The 25,326-nt window shown below is 36.0% G+C and overlaps 1 protein-coding gene across 5 annotated transcripts in view; it reads right to left on the reverse strand.

Moving 5' to 3' along the window:
* The window catches only part of LOC131439058 (orexin receptor type 2-like), a 335,326-nt gene that overhangs the window by 124,334 nt on the left and 185,666 nt on the right, over nucleotides 1-25,326 (reverse strand). For all 5 annotated transcript variants that reach the window (XM_058609588.1, XM_058609590.1, XM_058609591.1 and 2 more), the window contains one exon: nucleotides 22,675-23,486. In XM_058609588.1, coding sequence (XP_058465571.1) covers nucleotides 22,675-23,448 — 774 coding nt within the window. In that variant the 5' untranslated portion in view covers nucleotides 23,449-23,486. The remainder of the gene's footprint in view (nucleotides 1-22,674; nucleotides 23,487-25,326) is intronic.

A 25,326-nucleotide genomic window follows, 5' to 3' on the forward strand; every position in this document is an offset into this window, starting at 1 on the left:
AGGCCCGAGGCAGTGACCAGTGTCCGTGAAAATAACTTTGTTTTACTGTTTTAATGTACTTTGTACATTACTGTGCTGACTAATGCTCGGGACTGTCTATGGTTTTATAACAGTGACCAGTGTCCGTGAAAATACATTTTTGTTATTGCTCGTCGCGTTTACGCTGACATGAAGGCTTGCCTGAAAGGTGACGAGTTTTTCCTTCACGACTAGGTTGCTGTTCTTGCAATGTCATTATACCTTCATGGCTCCCTATTTTATTCACAATACTAACATGTTCGAAGGGAAATTTGCTAAGGGCGCTGCACACGAACAATCCCTGGGTTTCTTTCAAAAATCGAAGAGAAACATTTTGAATAGAATACCACAGCATTATATATGAGAAAGGCATCATTACACCACAAGATGGATTAAAACAGGTTTTTATATCAGGTTTGTTCAAACCCCCGTTGCAAAGAGCGAACCAAATACAGTTTCGTGAAAAGCGTTCGCTTAATGAAACTACCCTGGGTCAGTTTCAGTTTTCTTAAGTTAAAACGACATAATTGTGAAACTTATCAAGTTAGTTTATATTACTATTCTAAAAACTGTTGTGTTATGGACTTCCCTATTCATCATACAACGAACACCAGTATTCTCACTGTATACCTATTTTCCGCTGAAGCACTGGGTAGGCCAGTATATTTTTAGCCGCTTGTTGCCTTCTCTACTGTGCCAGTCGCTGTCTGGCTATCGTCAGCTATTTGATAATCTTCCCTTTCACTACCAAAAGCAGATTCAGCATATTATTTTTAATGAGAATCATCGGAATGGTATTAAAAAAAATATATGCGATAATAATTTCTTACAATTTTTCAGATGATTTTGATCAAATTGATGTTTGTTTGAATCTGAAAAATTATTAAATGAATTTTTCTTCAATATTTTCTAATATGGCATCGACGATAACAGTGTCTTGAATAGAAAATGGTTCACACATCGTAAAGATTTATATTAATTAAACAACAGAATAGACGAATTTGTGATTATTTAAGAAAGAAATGGTTTTCGTTTTGTTTTTTTGCCTTTCTCATATAGAAAGGTTATGCAATCACTTGAAAAACCGACTAGTGAAAAAGTCTCATATACCATTCGACTCAGTTCATCGAGCTGAGCAATGGCTGAACCGATTTTGACAAACTTAGATTCAAATGCAAGGTCTCGTGGTCCCATACGGAATTCCTGAATTTTATCCGGATCCGACTTCCGGTTCCGGAGTTATAGGGTAAAGTGTGTTCAATATTGGACACCGTCACCTAAACTGGCGGAACTAAAGCCGTATAAAATGTTATAAACTGAACTCTAAATTGTTATTCCCAATCTTAGGGTCAATTGAAAGGTTTTATGGTCCTACCAAAAATTACTGCATATTTTCGGATAGAACAAACATTTAAATCGTCATTTAGAGTGCGATGACAAAATTGTATAAAATATTCAAAATTTGAATTAAAACTAGTAGAGTTTGTATGTCATGTTAGTTGATGGCCGTACGAACCGACTTTGATTATACCGGTTCTCGGGTTCCGGTGCCGGAAGTGCATATAATAGTGAACCCACTTCGTTTTCTTAAGGATGACCTACGCAATCAAAGCACTGTTTAATTCTGTATGTTATACTAGTTAATGCACAAACAATCTCTTGGTTTCTTTCAAAAATCGAAGAAAAAATGTTTGAATAGAATACCACAATATTATACATGAGAAAGGCAGCATTACACCACTAGGTGGTTTAAACCAGTTTTTTTTTTCATCAAACTAGTTGAAGTAAACAACAAAACAGTACAGTCATTTATTTTTTCGGGTCTGACTTTTGTGATACACATCGTAGGTGTTAATATTGGTCGGCCCATGTACTGGAGTTGCACAAACAAGTGGCACAAGGGGTGATATATACCTATAGTAACTTTGATGAACTTAAGTTTCTGTTCAATCTGTGATGTCAAGTCTGCTCATTATTTCTGTAAGATGCAATCACATACAAGTTTTCTTATTGAGTTTTGGTTTTCATTGTTATTTTAGCAAATTTATAATAATGTTCTCGTGTCTGCATGTTTTGCGCTGATTTCAAACAGATAAATGTTACACAACTTTTTTAAATTGGAAATTTAGAATTTCATATCTTTTTTTTTAATGAAGAATACTGCTAACTGACTTAAAAATTTACACAATTCTCGGTTGATTTTTCATTAGGGCGTCTCTCTTTCGATTATTGTGATGTGATTAAAAAGATTTTCTTTGATATCACTATTCTGTTTGAAAGTCGAAAGTTTCGGGTTGCATGGAATGATGCAAAGAGTTGAGTGATAAACGTGGAAACCGCTTGGTAATTAATAGAAAAGAAAGTAAACAAAGAGAAACTGTTACTTGCTTATACGCCCTTTTGAAAAATTAACCGAGAATTGTTATAGTTATTTCTTTTTTATATAACGACGTTCAAATTTTTGCAGAACTTCTATAACCGCTAGTGCAACAAGTTGGTGATTTGCTGCTGTTTTTGTTTTAGATATTCTTAAAGTTGATTTACGATGATTTTTTCGGTAGGATTGTGAAACTTAACAGAGATAAGTTGCACAACCGATTTTAGTATGTTTAAAAATCTTTAGGAAAACTTGTTCAAAACGTAATGTTTACATGTGCAAAATCTCATCACAATCCGTCAAACGGCTATCGATATGGCTGCCAAACAAGTAACGTTTCTCCAACAAACTTGTGATGGAGTGGTACGAAGCCATCGTTGCTGTTTTTGTACCAATGTAGGCAAATTCGCCAATCTCGTCCTAATACAAAAATTCAGCAGCTTCGTTAAACAGGGAAGGTCTTCAGAAATGCCAAGTATTTGAAAAAATAGTGGTTTAAAGTTTATAAAAAAGATGTCGCAAGTGCTGCGTAGAATTTAATGGGTGGTGTTAAATCCACGGTGCGGGTATTTAACATAGGGGAGGAAAGAAATCAACGTTGCAAAAACATAGCATGATTATTTTTGTCATTTGAATTTTTTAGAGTGCAATCTTTATTGTGTTGAATGTATCGTGTACTTGTGAGACCATATTCTCACATGAGTGAGGGGTTATACTCGCAAAAAAGTATGTCGTTAATAAATTGGTTATGAAATCATTGATGTCAATGTATGTCAATACCTATGAACAAATCGCAGCTGTAGTTGGATATCTCTTCATTAATTTTCTGGTTAAGCTCTTAATATTGGCAATAGCCGTGAAGAGAAAGTAGCAGGACACACAACAGATTAAGTCATCCGGCTAAATTAGTCTCTGGATTACTCGCCTCAGACAAAAACCTCGAATGATTTTTCTACGTTGTTTGGTTTACTCGTTTCTATTATCAAAATCCCTTTCCAAAACCCTATTAGAAGCCTATTTCGACAGTAATCCCATTTCGAGCACAAAGTATAATTCCGCAACAAACCAGTCTTATTGGCAATAAGTATTGGTACGGCGCCACCAATAAAGTGATTGATTCAATCTAAATTCCATTCGACAATGGACCGTGTAAAACGGATTGATAGACTGCTTCCACTTTAATACTGTGAATGGGCATATAATTCGTCTCAAGAAGATTATCGATGACATGCAATTGTAACGGTTTGTGATCGACATCAATTGTCAGAAGGGAGAATGAATGTCATCCCAGGCTGAAGCACTATGTGCTGACAAACATGTCTTAGCGTCTTTCCAATACGTGAACATGGAGCTACGATTTAGTGTGGAGAGAAATGGTGTGTATGACGGATTAGAACGAGACTAACATATATTGACTCAGAAAATCGATGTTGACTCACAAAACAAAACTTTAGTTACTGAACTCATAATCGAAATCTTTGCTCGTCATGCAACAATCTATTGAAGCCTTTTAATGTTAAATGCAGCAATGATTCAATCACTCCACCAAACTATTAAGAGCCTATCTAACTAGAACTTTGTATCTCACGATAGAAAATTGTTCAAAGTTAGTTAATCATACGCAGAATTAGCTATGTGCGTAGAGCCAAAAAACTTGGATACATAGTTGGACCATCGCGGACCAAACATCTAACCCAGCCACGTGATAATTGATATTCCAATATCCAGTTAGAGTTCCGGCCGGAAAAATTAATTGATGTTTGAAATAAAAATGCAGCAAATTTTCTGACAGTTTCTGATTTGAATCTGGTTATTATTCTTTTTCTGAATACAAGGCTCCTGCTTTAGCCTTAAGAGAACATTAATTTTTAGAAATACCTAAGTGACCGAATCGAAGTCATTTCCGGTTTTGGAGCTTTCCTTCACTTCACTGGTACGTTCGGAAGCGGAAACCGCGGACTTCTAGTCCCAAAGTAGATTTCTATATCCGCTAACTAACAAGGTCTGCCAAATAGAATCAATGTTAGTAGGATAAGAAAATAATCAGGATTTATCGTTCATGTGTAACCGAGCAGAATTAAAAGATTCTGACGTGAAGTCGTTATCAGTGTATTTTTATCCAATGAAAAACAGATTCAAAAAATCGAAATTACTGTAATTGCGAAAGTAAACACCTCAGAGGTTGAAATCGAGCCTGCCAACTATTTCCAGCCCTTACATTGTTGATTTTAATCACTCTACAAAGAAACACTTTTTTCCTATCGTTCATCCAGTAAAGCCGTTTGAGATTTTTTGTATATTTTTATCTCTTGAATAACTGAGATTTTATGACAACGGTTTATAATATTTGAACATTTATGACAACGGTTTATAGTATTTGAAAAGTCTACGAGAGAGGATGGGGGCGTTAAAAGTACCAGATTTCGGTCTTTGTGGTATATTAATGGTCCCACATGAGGTTGCAATTCTGAAAAACGTCTCGAAATTAATATGACGAATAAATTGAAATAGTTTTGAGCCCAACTTCTGATCAACATTTTTTACGATGTTTGTAATCATCATCTTCTATGTCGGTTTTCCAGAATCGGAAGTCGGAATCGGATGAAATTCATCAATTTTGTATGGTTCATGAAATTCGGGTTTGTCTCATTTGAGAAAACGATTGAACTCCTCTATTCCCGATACTTTCGGAACCGTAATTCGGAAACCGATGTAGCCGAAGCCAGTAAAATTCCCCTAAGAAATTGCAAACCATTTCATTTGATTCGAAGCTTTTGAAAATCAGTATATCATTGAGAAATAGTAGCGCGTTTCAAATAAAATTTTTAAGTACCTTTCGGGATCGTAAGCAGAATACAGGTATAACTGAAATAAGTCTATTTGGTCATCGACTATCAAAATTTACATTAATTGATGTGAGATTTACATTTTCACACTTATCATCCCATATCTCCGAAACTGCAAGTCTGATCTGATTAAAAACAGTAGGTTTTTATGGGATCATAAGACCTTTCATGGGAAACTTGGATGGAAGTAATCGGTTCAGCCATCTCGGAAAAATTTGTGTGACATTATTTGTCATACTCGACACATATTTGTTGATTTCGACTAACTGTTTCGAATGGTATATGAGTGTAAGAAGTTATTGTCCTCCAGCAGTTATTGCTGTAAGCAATTTAAATCATTATAACTATGAATTCGAAATACTGCCATATATCATATACATATGTCATATTCGAACGATTATGTTGCCGAAAACGAATCGCGCTAAAATCGAATCGAGACAAAGTATCATGCAAAAGGATACTGTACACAGTTTATTTGGTGCTTTGAAAAAATTGCAACAGTATTAATAATAGTGTCTCACTTTTCTCCCAAGCAAACAAACTCCTACTGCTGGAATAGGGGGAAAAGTCACTTACTAAAAATATCGATATCTCCGTTAAAATGGACTGATTTTAATAATCTATTGCTTGTTGGATAGCTTTTACAGTGTGAAATCTATGTTTCTAAACATATTTCGTTTTCAACAATTGTGACAGATATTGTTTAAATCTGAAAATTCTGGTATAAAATTTCGCATGATTAAAAAAACAACGGATCAGAAAACAAAAACAATACGTTCTGGCTGACAGAAAGATCTTTCATTTGCAACTAGCCCGATGAAAATCGTCCCCACCATCTCTGAGTTCTACGCCTCTTTGTTCTGTACACACATATAGACACACACACAGACGTTTGGTTCGGAAAAATTTTCCAAAGTAAAAACAGAAAAATTCAACATAAGATGTCATATAAATCGAAAAGCTAGCATCGGATCTCAAAAACATTCAATAGCGTTCAGGTTACTAAGGAGATCTTGCATTTGCGACTAGTTTGATCAACATCGGTCCAGTCAGGTTTGTTCAGTTCGTCGAGCTGAATTTAATACCTATTTATAAAATTTAATAAAAAAAACCCTTCTTAATCTACCTAGTGGTGTGATAATGCCTTTCTCTTCTTTCATAACAGTCTCATGAAAATATGTTTCATACTTTTATTAAATAATTTTGGATACTAATTTTGACACCTATTGATTCAGATTGATTCGAGTAGTTCACAAAAGCATGCTTCAGTGTTTATGTCACACAGCAAGCATCATTTTTCCAAACTAGTGATTGACATTTGCGTTGCCTATTTGTATGAGAAGAGTGATGCTAATCTAAAAAAAGCCTTCTTAGTCCACTTAGAGAAATTTTCATATATCTTGAAAAATCACCATAGAGGGGAGTACATGAAATTTTCGAAATTGAAAAAAAATTTTTGATGCCAAAAGGCTTAGAATTGCATGAAACGTCGAGATTTAGTGTCATCTCGAAAAAAAATTTTTTGAAAATATCGACTTTTTGGGACTTAGAAAAAATATGAAAATATAAAAGTCCCAGAAAGTTGATTTTTTCAAAAAAAATTTTTTTGAGATGACACTAAATTTCGATGTTTTATGCAGTTTTAAGAGTTTTGGCATCAAAAAAAATTTTCGATTTTGGAAATTTCATGTACTCCCCCCTATGGTGCTTTTTCAAGATCGAAAATTGTCAAACCTTTACCACCGGGCAGCACCCCTTAAGCATGTCCGATTTAGGTCAAATTTTGCATGAAGGCTTTTTTCGAGGTGCTTAAATTTTTGAGCACTAGAACTTAACGAAAATAGAGGTATTCCCAAAATTTTAGCACCCTTATATATATAAGAGCGGTAAAAATCAACGTGTTTTGTCGGTTACGTCACTTATACAATCATATATCTGGAACCAAAAGTCACAACCATTTGATCTTCGAACTCGATCAATGGCACGACAGTAGCTTTCAAACGAGCCCAAGTTTGTTAAAATCGGATCAACCATCTCTGAGAAAATTGAGCGCGTTCAAATACAACGCTTTTTGTCGGTTACGTCACTTATACAATCATATCTCCGGAGCCAAAAGTCACAGCCATTTGATCTTCGAACTTGATCAATGGCACGATAGTAGCTTTCAAACGAGCCCAAGTTTGTTAAAATCGGTTCAGCCATCTCTGAGAAAATTGAGCGCGTTCAAATACAACGCTTTTTGTCGGTTACGTCACTTATACAATCATATATCTGGAACCAAAAGTCACAACCATTTGATCTTCGAACTTGATCAATGGCACGACAGTAGCTTTCAAACGAGCCCAAGTTTGTTAAAATCGGATCAGCCATCTCTGAGAAAATTGAGCGCGTTCAAATACAACGCTTTTTGTCTGTTACGTCACTTATACAATCATATCTCCGGAACCAAAAGTCACAGCCATTTGATCTTTGAACTTGATCAATGATTCGATAGTAGCTTTCAAACGAGCCCAAGTTTGTTAAAATCGGTTCAGCCATCTCTGAGAAAATTGAGCGCGTTCAAATACAACGCTTTTTGTCGGTTACGTCACTTATACAATCATATCTCCGGAACCAAAAGTCAGAGCCATTTGATCTTCGAACTTGATCAATGGCCCGACAGTAGCTTTCAAACGAGCTCAAGTTTGTTCAAATCGGTTCAGCCATCTCTGAGAAAATTGAGCGCGTTCAAATATCTTCGAAAAGTGCACACACATACACACACACACATACACACACACAGACATTTTCCGATCTCGACGAACTGAGTCGAATGGTATATAACACTATGGGTCTCCGAGGCTCCGTTCGAAAGTCGGTTTTTCAAGCAATTCTAATACCTTTCTATAGAGAAAAGCAAAAACCTGTTTTAATCCAATTAGTCGTGTAATGATGCCTTTCTAATATATATAATACTGTGATATTTTTTTCAAAATGTTTCTCGTCGGTTTTTAAATAAATCAAGGGATTGTTTGTGCATTAACTAGTATAAACTACATAATGAAACTGTGCTTGGTTCGCTGAGGCCATCCTTAAGAAAACGAAGTGGAATCACTATTATATGTTATTCCAGCACCGGAACCCGATAACCGGTATAATCTATGTCAATTCGTAAGGCCACCAACTAGCATGACGTACAAACTCTACTAGTTTTTATGCAAATTTTGAAGTTTCTATACGATTTTGCCACCGTACTCTAAACAACGGTTTAAATTTTTGTTGAATCCGAAAATATGCAGTAATTTTTCTGTAGGACCATAAGATCTAACCTTTCATTTGATCTTAAAATTGGAAATATCGGGTCTGCAAACTCTGAGAAAAGTGAGTGAGATCCATTTTTAAGCATATGACTATTTGCTCCCGTCGTTAATCGAAAACCACCAGGATAGCCAGGATCGGTATGTTTAGCTGCCTACTGAAAATGGCTATCGATTTGTGTAGTTTTGAGACCAGTTTAGAAATTTCTGTACGTATTTTGTTTCACCGGCTTAAGTGACGGTGTACAAAATTGAACATACTTTACCGTATAACTCTGGAGCCTGAAGGCGCATTCGAATGAAATTTAGGAATTTAGTATGGCACCGTGAGACCTTTCATTTGAATCTAAGTTTATAAAAATGGAATGAACGGTCTCTGAGAAAATCGATTGCACGTTTTTAGTTCATTTTGCACATTTTACCGCATAACTCCCGAACCGGAAGTCGGATATAGATGAAATTCAATAGCAACCTATGAGACTACAAGGCCTTTAATTTAAATATTAGTTGAAGAAAATCGGTCGAGTGTACTTTTTTTTTCATATTTTCGCACATTTTATCCCGTTACTCCAGAACCGGAAGCCCGATCCAGGTAACATTCAATAACACCCTATGAGACCAAGAGACCTTTCATTTAAATCTAAGTTTGTGAAAATCGTTTCAGCCATCTCCGAAAAAATCGAGTGCTAATTTTTGTTACATACACACATACATACACACACATACACACACAGACACAAACACACAGACATTTGCTCAGTTCGTCGAGCCAAGTCGAATGGTATATGACATTCGGCCCTCCGTTCCACGGTGAAAAGGTCGGTTTTCACAGTGATTGCATAACCTTTCTATACGAGAAAGGCAAAAACACGTTATTTAAATTATATTTTTTATCCTTATGAGTCTGTAATCCCGGTAATACTCCAGAACCGCAAGTCGCATAAAAAACAATAGTCGGATATGAGGCTTCCATTTGAATCTAATCTGTTAAGCTTTCTCTGATAAAATTGATAAGTTTGATGCAGATGAAATTCAATAGCGGCTTTAGGAACAAGAGTTCTTTCATTTGAATTTATGTTTGTGAAAACTCGTCCATGCTAACTTCGACTACATATTTTTGTAATATACACACAATATCACCTATAAACTGACATTTGCTAATTTCGGGGAACTAATTCGAATGGTATATGACGATCAGTTCGAAAGTTGAGTTTGCCGGTAAATGCGTAATCTTCATATACAAGAAAGGCAAATCAAACCCCACAAAACGTCCTGAAAAAGGATGCTGTATACAGTCCTTTAAGTACCGTACACAGTTTTTCAAGTGCGTGTTAAAGATCGTGTTTCACTTTGTTTCCAAACATCGCATTATCATGAAGCACTCAAAACTGCAATATAAAAATACAAAACTGGCTTCGTAACCTTTTTCTCTACTTTTTGTGTCATAATTTTGAACGGTTTTAACTCAATAACTATTTACTTATAATTTTACTACCGATCGATTCGGAGACATTTACCTTAAACATGTATTGTAACGTCGTTTTGGTTTTTCAGTAGTACACCATTGAAAAATCGGTTTAAACTGGCCGCCTGTGAGAAAACAAATGTGAAATCTGATGATTTCTGATGAAATAATGCAAAATCTGTAGATGTTAAGAGATTCATCCGTAGATCCGTCGAGAAGAAGGCCTAATACGGGGCAATCTTTAGAATTAGTATCGAACCAACTTAAACTCAGAGAAGATTGTTTGCGAATTTTTAAAGTCATCGTGATCGGTCGTGTCTTGTAAGCCTTGAATTTTTTTTTCAACTTTTTTGAAGGCGCGGCTTCTTAGAAAATCATATAAAATGAATATCAATAAAAGCACCTGTCCTAGCTCTGTCAAAATGACAGTTAAAGGGATGAGATTTTTAGAGAAAGCTTTTTCAAATATACACACTTAGAAAATTTACATCTTTATAGATGCACATAAAAGAAGCGTCGCGATTCACTTACATTCACAATTCAAACCATGTATAAATAAGTCATGTCATTAACTTCACAGTTCATTTAGCTGAAGCTTACATCGATACATACGCAAAATTTATTTTTACATGTTAATAGATGTAATATTGCGTCATCGCCGAAGAAATTACGGCATGCTTGAATTCACGTCAAGCGTAAATTTCGTTTTTCTCTAAGAGTGTAGTTCAACTGCATATGCATTCTGATTGGGGACATATTTCATGTGCTTAGCCGGCTATAGCCTTTGACTGGGCTATAGGCTTGTATTCAAAACCTGACCGCATTTCTATATGTATTTTATCTCGCATTTCAAATTTGCACCCCTATATAGAATACAAAGATGTGTTCCACTTTAAAACATATTTAAAACTAGTCTCAAAACAATTAGTTTTAGATAGCCAGTCGATGACCAAACACAGTAAAAATGCGCAAAATGAGAAAACCATCATCATTCCTCTGGTAAGTTGATGGATGAAAACAGGGTTTTAGACTGGTTATAATTAGCTAGCCCCACTAATACAAACCATCTGGTAGTGTATAACTGTGTATTAAAAATTATGTTTCGTTGCGTTTAAAATCATCCATACAGTCTGAGCTCCGTGGCTTCCTAAATAATCATCATCACTACAGTTTCAATAAAGGTGCGTTGAGTTTCCAACACGTTGTGTTCCGTATGGATGGCTTCGAAGCATATATGTTACCTCACCTTATTTTTTTTATCCTAATTGAATTAGACTGACACACTGTTCAAATGGATGGAAGTGGAATATGAATTGATTTTGTTATTTCTGGCTCACTCACATGATGTTTTCTCTTACCACAAAAAATTAAATAAAAGTTTGAGTCAATAAAATATGACAACATTATTCACTCTAAATTATTGAAAACTATGGCTTAGTAGTCTGCAACAGCTTTTTCGAAGGTTGTAAATTAAGACAACGAATTTCATATCTTGCATTAGAGTTGTTGAACGATAATAGAATCCAGTTTTGAATTACCTGGTATGGATGACATTTTCAGTTGTGCCATGATCACAGAAGCAGAAAAATTTTATCTTCAGTGTGATTGTCCTTGCACGGATAAAAATCTATTGCCGGTGCCACGAATAATGAAACTAATTAGGATACATAAAAATTCTGAAAAAAAATTTTGGAAAAAAAATTTTGATGCCAAATGTCTTAGAATTGCTTGAAACGTCGACATTTAGTGTCATCTCGAAAAAAAAAAAATCCCAGGAAGGTAGCTCTTTTTCTAATTTTTTTTTCTTTTTCGAAAAACTCATTTATCCCTTATTATTTTTACGTTTCGTCTTTGACTCATCAGTGCAGAGCAGTTCAAATTGAACTGCTTAGTGCTAAACTCGGCAGTTCAATTGGAACCGCTAAGCAGACGTAAAGTTTCTGCTACTTACAGAACACTTTTTGTTTTGCAACGGAGTGCAATGTCTTTTCTGAAGTGCCGAACGAAAACGTGTTTTCGACTATTTCGACTATATCTTATGGCGATTTTTCAAGATCGAAATTTTCAAAACTTTACCACCGGGCGCTCCTCTTACTCATATCCGATTTTACCCAAACTTTGCATAGTGACTTTTTCCAATGTGCTTAAATTTTTGAGCACTAGCGCTTTGCGAAATTAGAGGTGATCCCAAAACATTGGCACCCGAATATAAGAGCGGTAAAAACAACTTGTTTTGTCGGTTACGTTACTTATACTATCATGTCTCCGGAACCAGAAGTCGCATTTGATCTTCTAACTTGATCAATGGCCTAATAATAGCTTTCGAACGACCCTAAGCTCGTTAAAATCGGTTCAGCCATTTCAGAGAAACTTGCGCGACAAAAAACAACACTTTTTGTAGGTTATGTCACTTATACCATCATATCTCCGGAACCAGAAGTCGCAGCCGTTTGATCTTTGAACTTGATCAATGGTCCGACAGTAGCATTGAAACGAGTCTAAGTTTGGTAAAATCGTTTCAGCCATCTCTGAGAAAATTGGGCGGTAAAAATATATTCGAAAAGTGCACACACACATACACACATACATTCTCCGATCTCGTCGAACTGAGTCGAATGGTATATAACACTATGGATCTCCGAGGCTCCGTTCAATAGTCGGTTTTTCTAGCAATTCTAATACCTTTCTATAGGGACAGGCAAAAAGTACTAATTTATGAAAACTACCATAAAATACTACAGTACTCAGTGAGTATGATATAATGATGGGAAAATATCATGGTTGTAGACCTTCTCGTGATGACGGAAAACCTTGTTCGTCTAAGCGTCGTTAAGTAATGGATAGTATGGTTGAACACTTTGCGCAGTGTGCAATTACTGTGAATACTAAAAAGTATATTTGCGACTCATGTCGATTATATTCATATCGACCTATATCTGTTGAAAGTGCACAGCAACAAGCTCCCAGCGACAACTAGATACCAGATTATACGACAGCTTCGTCATCAATATGATTCAGCCTGCATCATCATCACGAAATCATTAATAAATTTAAGGCGATATTTACCGAACCAGATTGCTCAAGAGATGATAAATTACGAACTCTCTCAATTTTACCTATTCGTGGTCTGTTCCAATGACGATGAACGAATTTAATGTGAATAAATACACGGTTTCACTGGCAATAGAATTGGTTAAAGAGCAAGTAGTATTGGTTGTTCCTAACAAAAAATGTGGCAATCCACTGAATCCCGATAGAAAACGTGAAGTACCCCGATCAGATGGTAATAACAGAATTATAACAACTGGAGTAATTTATTTCAGAAATATTTTGTAACAAATTTTGAAATATTTTTGGCTGGTAAACTGTTAAAATAAACGGAACGTTTGTATCACAATTATTATTGAATTTGATATAACTACAGAAGTCCGAAAGCAGAAATTTATAACACTAGTAATAAATTAGATAGCAAATTTAACACAGAAAAACTATATCAAAACCAACTTTTAGCATCGTTTCAATCCAAAATTGTTGAATGATTTTTTTTTATTAAATGAATAATTTATGTAGTTATCTGGTTTCTTGTTTTAGTTTTTTGAAATTCTGATCATTATATTTCGATATAAAGCAACGGAAGTACTTATTTTTCCAATTAGTGAACGTTGTCATGAGTCTTGCAAACGAAAATAAAAACTTCATAACTGATTTTGTTATTATATTGTTATCTTAAGTTTTAACTTTCAACTGTTTTCATTTGTTAAATATCTCAAAATAACACAAATTGTTATACATATCAACTGTTGATATACTTGTGTTATGATTTTGTTATGTGCATCTGATCGGGACAGCAGCAGCTGTTTTTTGCCTTTCTCATATAGAAAGGTTATGCAATCACTGTGAAAACCGACTTTTGAACCCAGGCCCGCAGGGCCGAGTTTCATATACCATTCGACTCAGTTCGTCGAGTATGCAAAATGTCTGTGTGTGTATGTGTGTGTAAGGGCATATATGTGCATGTGACGTTTTTTGCACTATTTTTTCTCGGAGATGGCTGAGCCGATTTTCACAAACTTTGATTCAAATGAAAGGTCTTGTCGTCACAAACAAAATTCCTGAATTTTATTTGGATGTGACTTCCGGTTCCGGAGTTATGGGGTAAAATGTGCAAAAATTATGAAAATAAGTGCACCATTTTTTTGGGAGATGGCTGAACCGTTTTTTACAAACTTAGATTCAAATGAAAGCTCTTTAGGATCCATATCCAATTCCTGAATTCTGACTTCCGGTTCCGGAGTTATGGGGTAAAATGTACAAAAATTGTGAAAATATGTGCAACAATAAACAATAAAGGCACAATTACAACACTAGGTGGATTAAAACAGATTTTTTACAGTTTTTTTTACCGAACCAGATTGCTCAAAAGATGATAAATTACGAACTCTCAATTTTTCCTAACTCGTGGTCTGATCCAATGACGATGAAGGAATTTAATGTGAATGAATACACGGTGGCCATCAATTGACTCCCGATAGAAAACTTGAAGTACTGCAACGGTTCTATTTTTTTATAAAGTTTTTTTTATTTGGCTCTATTGCACTTAAGCTTAACGCGGCCGTTTTACAATAAAAAATTTTTTTCTGGATCTTGTTATTTGTTTCCTTGGAGGAGAGGCGCTTTCGTTGTTATCTAGCGAATGAAGGAGGAGCAGTGGTTCGCTATTCATGCTCCCGTCCCTTCCCGGTTTGGCATCATTGTTATAGGCGGAACAATCGTTACTTATTTCACAGGCGTTGGGTGAGTTGTTAACTGCAGCTGGTGTACTTTGTTCAATAAGGGATACTGATGGTTTCGTTGAGGGGGATGCTTCATTGTTGTTGGTGGCTGTCACAGGTGTACAGGGATTGCTTGGGCGTGGTGTGAGGGAAGCACACTTTGGTGTAGTTGGTTCCTTATCCAGTTCATCACATGACTTACCGTAGTGAACAGCTTTTTGGCAATATTGACATGTGGCCATCTGATTGTCATAGGTAGCAAGTGATTTGAACGGGATTCTTGTATCCTGACCGAAAGTCTTCAAGCTCATGCGTAACAAACGTACGCCATTTAGAACACCGAGAATGAAGTTCTTCCACTTTTCTTTTTCGATAAAAAGAATCTCTCCGTATTGGAACATAGTTTTGAGAATATAAGAATCAATGACGCTTGAGGGAAGATCATGCACACGCACTTCTATAGCACTATCTTCCATATATACAGGAATGTTGTACTTAATGTTTTCGTGCTCCACATAGTGCACATTGTTATTGTCTTTTGCGAATTGAATTGCATCCAACTCTTAATAAAACAACATTATTTGTCTTATTGCATTGAAGTAAATGCACACAATTCAATGTCAAGATGCATTTGCTCCTTATAACCTTTAAGTTCTCGTATCGAAGGTCGAATTTTGCACTGCCTGAAGTCAACAATGATTGTATTCTTTCGTAGCGGCGGTAGTTTTTGTTCATTTGGCTCACTCATTTCGAGATCGTTCTATTGTTCACTACACAATACAGTACTTGGTTTCTTTAGTCCCGAACGTAAGAGGTTTTGTTTTAACGATTGAATTGAATGAGATGTGAAAGCGAACTGCAGCAGCATTTTTTCAGCGACGATGATATAAGAAGAACAATGTCAGAACAACGAGACTACGTTTGTATCAGAACTAATAGTGGGCGTAAACCAGCTCAGAAACGGCTTTTTCTTTCAAGTCTTAGAAAAACTTTTCAACGATACGAAGAGGTCAGTGAACATCAACTTTAATTCAGTACATTTACGGCGTTAAGACAAAACCATTGTAAACTTCTCAATACACCTCTGTGAAAATATCTGCGTCCACTTCAGAAAATTTGAGAGCTCTGCTTCAACACTTTGGTGCGATTCAATGCTAGGGGTAAAGAAAAGAAACACGCGCACTCATGATGCGTGCACACTTTATGTAACAGTGGTGCATCTTTGTAAAAGAGAAGAGCTCTTGTTGAAGTTGTCAGCGCTAGGGGTGAAATTTCACTTGCTCTTCGTCAGACAGAGGAGATGGACATCTCTGGTCATAATGTATGGGTTTGTACAATTCATGAAAATGTTGACTTAATGCATCACTGCCTCAAAAAGTATTCCTTTTATATTGATGGTAAAGCGCCTTTGGAAAAACTACTTAGAACATGAGCTAGCTTGACAAGAGTACATGAACATCCAATAACATACGCGAAAGCTTTATATGATTGGGCTTCTAAAAGGAATTAAGAATATTTATCAGCAATCTCGTGCTGATGGTGCTGTTGAATGAAAATATATTTATCAACGAATAAAAATGATTCATGATACACAAAAATATTGCTTCATTTCAATAACAGAGAATGAGATTGCTGCGAAATTATTTTCAACAGACATATAAAAGATTTATCATATTATTTGTAAATCCGCAAAATAAAAACTCAAAGGTTGGTTAAAGTTGAAAATAGACTATGTAAAAACTAAGTTAATCAAAACATGAAAATATATAACTGTATATGACAAAAAAATGTGGAGAACCCCGACTTATTTAAAAAAAACCTTTTTAAATCGACCGTCAAGTTAATTAGAATCTTTCTTTATTTTGTATCGTCGCACTATATGATTAAACACATAGTTCTGAATCTGGAAGTCGGACCCGGATGAAATTTAACAGCAACCTATAAGACTATAGGAACTTTTATTGGAGCCTGTTTATGGAAATCGAACAAATCATCTCTTTGAAAATTGAGTGAGTCTCGTTTTAAACTTTTTGACCACTATTTCCGGTACTTCTGGTATAGCCGAAGTCGGTTCATTCAGTAAGTAACTAATTCAGCCTACAAATTGATTCAGTTTTAAGCCAAATCTAGAAGAATTTTACCCTTTTTTGCATCGTCACAATATTACATCTACTAACATGTAAACATATATTTTGCGTCTGTGTCGATAAGAGTTTCAGCTAAAACAAATGTAAAGTTCGTTAAATGCTTTGTATTGTAAAAATGTAACATTTTTTAAGTGTGGGTACTTTCGGAAGCGAAAACCGGAGACTAGTAGTCCCAAAGTAGTTTTATATATTCAATAACTAACAAGAACTGCCAACTAAATGAGTTTAGCAGTATGTTTTATAAATATATGCACCTCGTTTCGCCATCGCTCGTGAAAAATTAGTGTACTGCACTGGAATACCGCAACCGGAAGTCGGATCTACATAAACATTTCGGGGACTTTTTAAATAATTTTAAGGCCTATTATTTTCTTCTTAGTTTGTGAAAATCGGTTGAGAAGTTTCCGAGAAAATTGAATGCACATTTTTTGATAAATTTGCACATATTTCCTTGTAATTCCGGAACCGGAAGTCGGATCCAAATAAAACTCAGGACTTGTATGGGACTATAGGACCTTTCATTTGAATCTAAGATTGTGGAAATCGATTAAGACATCCCTGAGAAAATTGAGTGACATTATTTATCACATATTCACATACATACATACATACACATACATACATACAGCCAGACATTTTGTGATCTGAACGAACTGAGTCGAATGGTATATGACATTCGGCCATCCGGGCCTTGTTTGTGAAGTCGGTTTTCACAGCGAGTGTATAGCCTTTCTATATGAAAAAGGCATATTCTCATGAAATATCCATTCTCTCGATTTCGTTTCTCGTATATCTCGAAAATGACTGCATTCAGGAAAAAGATCTCCATTAGCTTTTTTATTGAGCGTAGCTTGGAGAATAATATTTCATTGCTTAGACATAATTTTTCATATTAAAACACCGTTTTTCGAAACAAACATTGATCATCTATCCAACCTTTTTTAAACATTCATTAGTTTCCTTGTATCTTGACATTTTTTGTGGTATAAAATAAGACAAATCGTGCGGTGGAATAACTGCGAATTGTCCGATATCCGATACACCACGCAGTTTATAATACATGAAGACACCTAAGGATTCCACAGACCTGAACTGGCTGAACCGTAACTGGTAACCGGGGAAAACATCTCCCGTAGGAGGACTGCGACAGTTACTATGTGCCCCTTACACTCGACGATGCAAATTTCAGTCAAATATTTCGAAATTACTATGTTGTAGCTGCAAGTAAAACGGTAAACTGTCTGTTACGAGTCGAAGAGCCCGTCCCGACAAAGTTGAATTTTTTGCAAAGCGGAAGATTTACGCAAGATATTATCCACTGGTCTTCGCCGCACGCGTTACGCAGCGAAAAAGCGTAAAGTCAAGCCAGATCAAAGCTTTTTTCGACATGAACAACTTTTGCACGTCTGGATTTCCCACGTGATTTCAATCTTTGCTCCGCTGCCTCCCGTGCGCGTGCCATCATGAGAATGATGGAAGGAAATGCCATTACATTATGACTCCGAGGAGGATACTTCCGTGAAAACGGCTTAACGATTACTTTCAACGAGTCAGTCTGCTTCGCTGTCAGAACGGAGCCGGCCGGAATGAACAGCTTCCGAAATTTATTTAGCGGAACGGCTTAACAAACTCCGTCTGCCGGGGCAACGCAAACTTGCCGTTCAATGTTGAACTTTTCGTGGCGTCGGATTCGTTTGGTTGCGTGGCTCAAATATCACGTTTTAATTAAATAGCTTGGTTAGGGGAGTACCCGGCATTGTCAAACATTGTGAAGTGAGGAATGTCGATAATGGTAACTCTTCTAATCTTTCCAAAGATGTACAGTTTTGGTACTCATGCATAACACAAAGCTGTTTCTGTAGGTTGCGATACTTTCGGATCCGGCATCCGAGGCATTTTTTTGCTTTCGATTTTTTTTAACCGTTAAAACAACCAAAACGATAGCAAATTAAGTAATCGATATATACGAACAGCACAACATCAAATTGACTTTTCTTTTTGATCTCTCACTCTACTCAGGTACCCATAGCCAAAGTCGGCCCATATAACTACTAATTGTAATAGTTTTGTGCCCAATTAAAAAAAACCCTTTTAACGTTTTTTTGCAACGTCGCTCTATGCGACAGCTTGAAATCGTATGCAAATGAAATTCAGAAAATATGCATATAATTATAAGATTGTCTATTTGAATCTAAGTTCAATTCAAAATTTTTAAGACATATATGAGAAAAGAAACTGAGTTCTTTTTGTAGTTCCTTTTTACGTTGTGAAGACGGTACGACCACTTTGTTGTAATATATTGAAAGATGGTTTTTTGGTCGAGTGTTGCTTTACAAAATATTTATTTTGCGTTAAAAGCCGATGTTTCTAAGGAATATTCCTTCATCTTCAGGGCAAAAACGACCACAAATATGTGTTAAGTCAAGTGGATTGAAACATTGAAAATGATCGAAAACGGGAACGGCTACTCTACAACAGTCACTTTCCCGCACGTCAAACCAGATTAAACATTGCTTGAATGAATGTTGTTCCCAAATACACTATCAATCCAGGGCTTCTACCTCTTTCAAAATTATGACACATGCAAGAAGCGTTCCCCGTCTGGGTGGTAGCTTCTTCGAAGTTTTCATTTGATAGTTGCATTCGCATGTCATTTTTTCAATCTATTTTCCTCGTTAGATACTGATCAAATTTATTAGTTGACTATCGGATTTTAATCAAAAATTAAACTTTTTCCCGAAATGGTTCACAGTTCAAGAAAGATAGTAATAATAAGAAAAATATTGTAATAGAATACTCCCTAGAAAGTCGAATAAAGGTCATGTACTGCGATTTTCCCTGTCTCATTCAATCATAGACGACATATTTGAGGTATATGAATGACAAAGTTAAATTATCACCGTAATCTCAAACGTAAAATCTGCCTAACTTGCTACATAATAGAAAAAAAAACAATTGTATCGATAAATTACTTAAAACATCACATTCTTGTGTTGGACTGTTAATCAATTTAACTTTGTTTATCACAATTAAATTCTAATATTCACTGTCAATATCAACAAACTAATTAAACGAATACAACGATGAAGACAATAGAAAGTAGCTCGGAATTGGTATCTGTATTGTAATTATTACACCTTAGTGAAAGTATAGCGAAGTAGCAGTAGCAGAAGAACATATAGTTGCTGAACTGTGAATAACTTTGTAAAATCATCCCGCATTAAACAACGTTATTCGATATAATTATTTTAGGAGAACGTAAAATAAATTCGACATATAACCGAAAACAAAACTAACATTTCACTAATTTCACATATCGTTTGATGATTTGATGATGCATCGGTTATTAATTTTTTTGGTTCTATGAGAGTAAGTTAAAATAAGAGAGTGCTTAAGATTTATTAAATTAATTCAAAGTACTCAGTTCAATTAAGAAATGCAAATACTTTAGGTCCTTAGATAATTCTGCAGTCTGAATATGGTTTAAATTTGAGTGAATTCGAGGAATCCATTTTGGGAGGGACGAAATTATCCGGGACAGCTATTAAATATTATGAAAACAACAAATGACCGAAAAATCATATTTTAATACAATCAACAAAAGTGATCGCACCCGTTCACAGTAAAAGAAACTCTGTAGGATTTTAACATTGCAGACAAATTTAGCGTCAACTCTAACAAACCAACTTCATTGTACAACTCAGTTTGGATAATTTCATCAATTTTACATGTAATATAAATATAAATATTCCATTTACTGGTCATAATGGTAGCCATTTGTCAAACATACGCTGCTATGATAATGCGTACAAATGTTCTTTCTGGTTGGGAAAATATAACACATGGATCAACAAGTCCCGAGACTAAAGCAGAGATGGCGCTTGTAGTAAACCAGTAACCATGCCTTTCTATAGTACTAATCTTTGCTTGAAACGGGTCAAAAATTTAAGTCGATCCGACCAGAAACAGCTGAGTTATCGAGGTTGGAGTAAAGTCGTTTTGTAGTTTGTCTACAAAATGGAAAAAACCGAGTTTCGTGTTTTGATAAAACATTGTTTTAAATGGGTAAAAACACCGTGCAAGCGAAACAATGGATTGAAAAATGTTATCCGGACTCTTGTCCATCAAAAGCAACGATTTGTCGGTGGTTCGCCGAGTTTGAACGTGGTCGTACCGACACAAATGACGCGGAACGCTCGGGTAGACCTGTGGAAGCCGTTACATCGGAAAATGTGAGTGAAGTGACAAAAAATATCATGAAAGATCGTAAAGTGAAGCTCCGTGAGATTGCTGAAATGACACAGATATCATATGGAAGTGTATTTACTATCCTTCATGAAAAATTGAGCATGAAAAAGGTTTTCTCCAAGTGGGTGCCGCGATTGCTTTCGATGGAACAAAAACAGCAATGAACAAAACAATGAAAACAATGGCGAAATTGAACGAATTGGGCTTTGATCTGCTTCCCCACCCCCCATACTCGCCAGATTTAGCCCCCAGTGACTACTGGCTCGTTGCTGATCTTAAAAAAATGCTCCAGGGAAAAAGATTTGGCTCAAATGAGGAGGTCATCGCTGAAACTGAAGCTTATTTTGAAGCGAAAGATAAATTTTTTCATAAACACGGTATTGAAAAATTGGAAAAACGTTGGAACCATTGTATCACCCTAAAAGGTTATTATGTTGATGAATAAAAAAAAATTTGCAAAAAAAAATGTTGTTTCCATTGTTAGTCTCGGGACTTATTAATCCATGGGTTACTTCCAAAAAACGGGCAGTTTTTTATCGATCAACATGTTTTCTGTATCAATACTCGTTTGTCTCTTAAAAATTGTTATTAAAACACCATAATTGAACAGATAAACCGAACATGTTCAATTGTGGTCGGGTGCCACACCGTTCAATATATATCTCCATGGCAACCCCTTTGCCAGCACTCACCACATGTCACCTCTCAAGCGTATTTTCACTCTCCGCTTTGCCGACAGACGCTGTTTAGGTATAATCTCAGCTCGTGTGTGCAACATGCAGGGTGGTTTAGTTGACAAAACGGTTTCCTGGGATATGAGTTAGCTACGGATTCGAGTCCCGTCTGGGCGGTAGCTTTTTCGAAGTTTTCATTTCATAGTTACATTCGCATGTCATTTTTTCAATCTGTTTTCCTCGTTAGATACTGATCAAATTTACTAGTTGACTATCGGATTTTAATCAAAAATTAAACTTTTTCGCGAAATGATTCACAGTTCAAGAAAGATAATATTAATAAGAAAAATATTGTAATAGAATACTCCCTAGAAAGTCTAATAAAGATCATGTACTCGCATTTCTATGACACTCCGAGAACAATTGCTAACCGCATAATGGGGAACTTTCCCCTAAATAATGGATGTAAATTGGACCAGTACAAATATTGCCAGAACACCATCCAAGTGAATTACACTTAGTTAGAAGTGGTGTCGTATTTCATTGATTCCACTTGCACGGTGTCACTGTTTGCTTTCAGCCGATTCAGTCGATCAATCAAAGAGTTTCGTAATGTTTGTACACTGTTATTTGTTTGTTCATTTCTAGATTGTTCTACAAAAACACCCGTGCAATTTTAATGAAAAAATGACATTAGAGAGGGCCTGTTTTTCCTTGCTATGTATGTGCATCAGTTATGACCGGCAGAGGGAAACACTCCAGTTGTGCAATTAAATACCACTAAAATCTGCTCTTATCAATGAATGAAGTAATCATTGAAATTCTACTCACCAGTCCTATTATGAACACAACAGAGTGTGATGCGATCAAGATCCACTCGCCTGTCGACGGATAGATGTAGTCCATCAGTAGCTGTCGGTACTCATCGTAGGTCAAATTGCAGTACAACGGATCCCCAACGCAGGTGACGTTGTGATCGATGAAACAATTCTCGTTATATTCCTCGGCATCATATTCCTGGTCGCACAGCACGTCGTTATGATGGTCCAAATTAACGATGGTGTAATACGGAGAGGCGGTTTGATCATCACCGCTCTCCAACGGTTTTGTGGCATTCGGCGACTGACAAGTTCCAGTGGACGTTGGAAAACTGCTTTCGTTTCTGCAAATTGCACCATTAAAATTCAAAAATCCTGCCGTGGCTGAAGGAACCGGAATCGAGTTCGTCTCGACCGTTGATGATGAATCACCCGTTACCAGTTCCGACCGCCGTCTGACGGATGATGTCACGTGGGCAGTATCGCGCTTTGCCAGAGCCCATGGCTTTCGGTTGGTTGATATGTTTTTTATCATATTCTCTGTTTGTTCCTGTATAACTGGTCCTGGTGAGCTTCTTGTGTTAGGATAAATCAACGTCCGTTTCATCGAGCCATCGGGATAGACAATCGAGCTAGGACCAGCGTTAGCGGAATGATGGAACATCCGGTGTTGATTGGTAGCACTAGCACTGTCGGCACCACCAAACTGGACATTGCCCAAACCCAGCGCGGTGAACAGTGCTAGGATAGTAAACCATTGAGTCGTAGGTTTCACGGATGCCATCATTGCAGTTGTTGCTCTAAAAGACTGCACCAATGTAGATGCTAGAAATAATGAAAACGGAATGCGTAAGTGAAGAGCGCCGATTTCTACCGAAGGTATTATTATAATAGGATTAACTATCGATCAATAGCAGCCATCACAAAGTGTTTGCTGGACTTGAATATATTTAAAATGGGATAGAGAATTTAAGTATTGTCGATATTGTTATATTGCATGTGCTCCTGCTTTCTCTATTTATTAAAAAAAAAACAATTTGAATGTTTTCTGATTTTTTTCTTATTTTTTCGTTCTCAATTTGTGTTTTCTTTTATTATTATTATCATCGTGTAAACACTCCGAACACCAAGGGGATGAAAAAAGTTAGAACGTTGATTTTGACTGGCTCTTGTTTTTGAACCGATTTTAAAAATTTTGCTATCATTAGAAATGGAAACTTATTCTGAATAAAATGTACTAAGGGTAATGGGTAATAAAGTTCTATGTTAAATCCATAAATAAATAATAGGAAACTTCGTATTTTTGACGTATCATTAAATTCAAAGCAATGACATATATATCTATTTTTATATACCAAAAGATTGCATTTGATACCAGCTATAATTTTCAGATGAAAATCACTTTAAATTTTTTCAAAAAAAAAAAAGATCATTTAATTAGATATTTTCATTGAAATTTCGAAATCTTAAAAATATTCATGACCATATATGCATTTTTGTAAACCAATCGATTGTATTTTAGCACTAACTCAAATTTGTTTGTTCGGTTGTTTATTTATTGTCCAGTAGCGTATGATAAGATGATATGATAATCTTTTATCGTGTTTCCAATAGGCGTCTAATAAATATACAGGAACGGTATGCATAGAAACCTCGTAGATTCTGTTGCAGATGACTCACATGATCGTAACGGCTTAGTCCATACACGTAAAGCACACAGCAGTTTAATGCTAGGTCATTTTGAAAATTGATCCCGAGATTGTTTGCGCTTTCGGACCACTTGATGCATTGCCCATCCAAGACAATGTCTGGTAACATTGGAACAGATGCACTGATTCTCCGATGTCGATTTTTGATGAACATTGCCTTACTTTTGATTGGTTTTACGTGAAGGTTGTGTCGTCGGGACCAGTTTTCCACTTGCTTAAGATTTGAATTTATTATACTTATCTGCTCTTGCACACACGGGCCAAATCGACCAACGTAAAGTTGAACATCTTCAGCATAAATCTGGATTGAATAGTAATTTAGAACTGTAGGTAAGTCGTTGATATGGCAGCAGAAAAGTAGGGGACCAAGAACTGAACCTTGAAGAACACCAGACGGAACATCAGCACTGTTACAATAGTGATCTCCACAAAAAACAGTTTGCTTTCTGCCATTCAGATATGAACTGATTAGATTCTTAGCGGCGACAGAAAAATTAAATTGTGTCACCAGTTTATCTAACAGTATGTTGTGAGGGATGGTATCGAAAGCCTTAGAAAAGTCCAAAAGTAGGAGAATGAACCTTTTTACCCTCTCAGCAGGCCGAAATATTCATTCAATTTGCTGGAACGGTTTGTTGTTGTTTTTTCTCTTGCAAAAATAGTATGAAAATTAAGTATTACCTTCACATAGAAAGAAAATTTGTTGTTATTCTACGTGAACTAGAAATATTATGCAGGTATGTATTGTTAGTTTAAACAAATAAGTGGAAAAAACTTCAGAAATTCTGCAGTAATACTTGTCCAACGAGGCTCCAACTCCTCGTGTTAAAAATGGCTCTGTCTGCCGGGTTTGTTGAACGAAAAAATGGCATTCGGTTCAATAGTCTGTTTCAAAATCGGCAAACGGAGGTGTTGGCCTCCCGTTGAACTATTGATTGGACTTTCATTGGACCAAT

This window comes from Malaya genurostris, chromosome 3 (assembly GCF_030247185.1).
Source record: "Malaya genurostris strain Urasoe2022 chromosome 3, Malgen_1.1, whole genome shotgun sequence".
Taxonomy (NCBI): domain Eukaryota; kingdom Metazoa; phylum Arthropoda; class Insecta; order Diptera; family Culicidae; genus Malaya; species Malaya genurostris.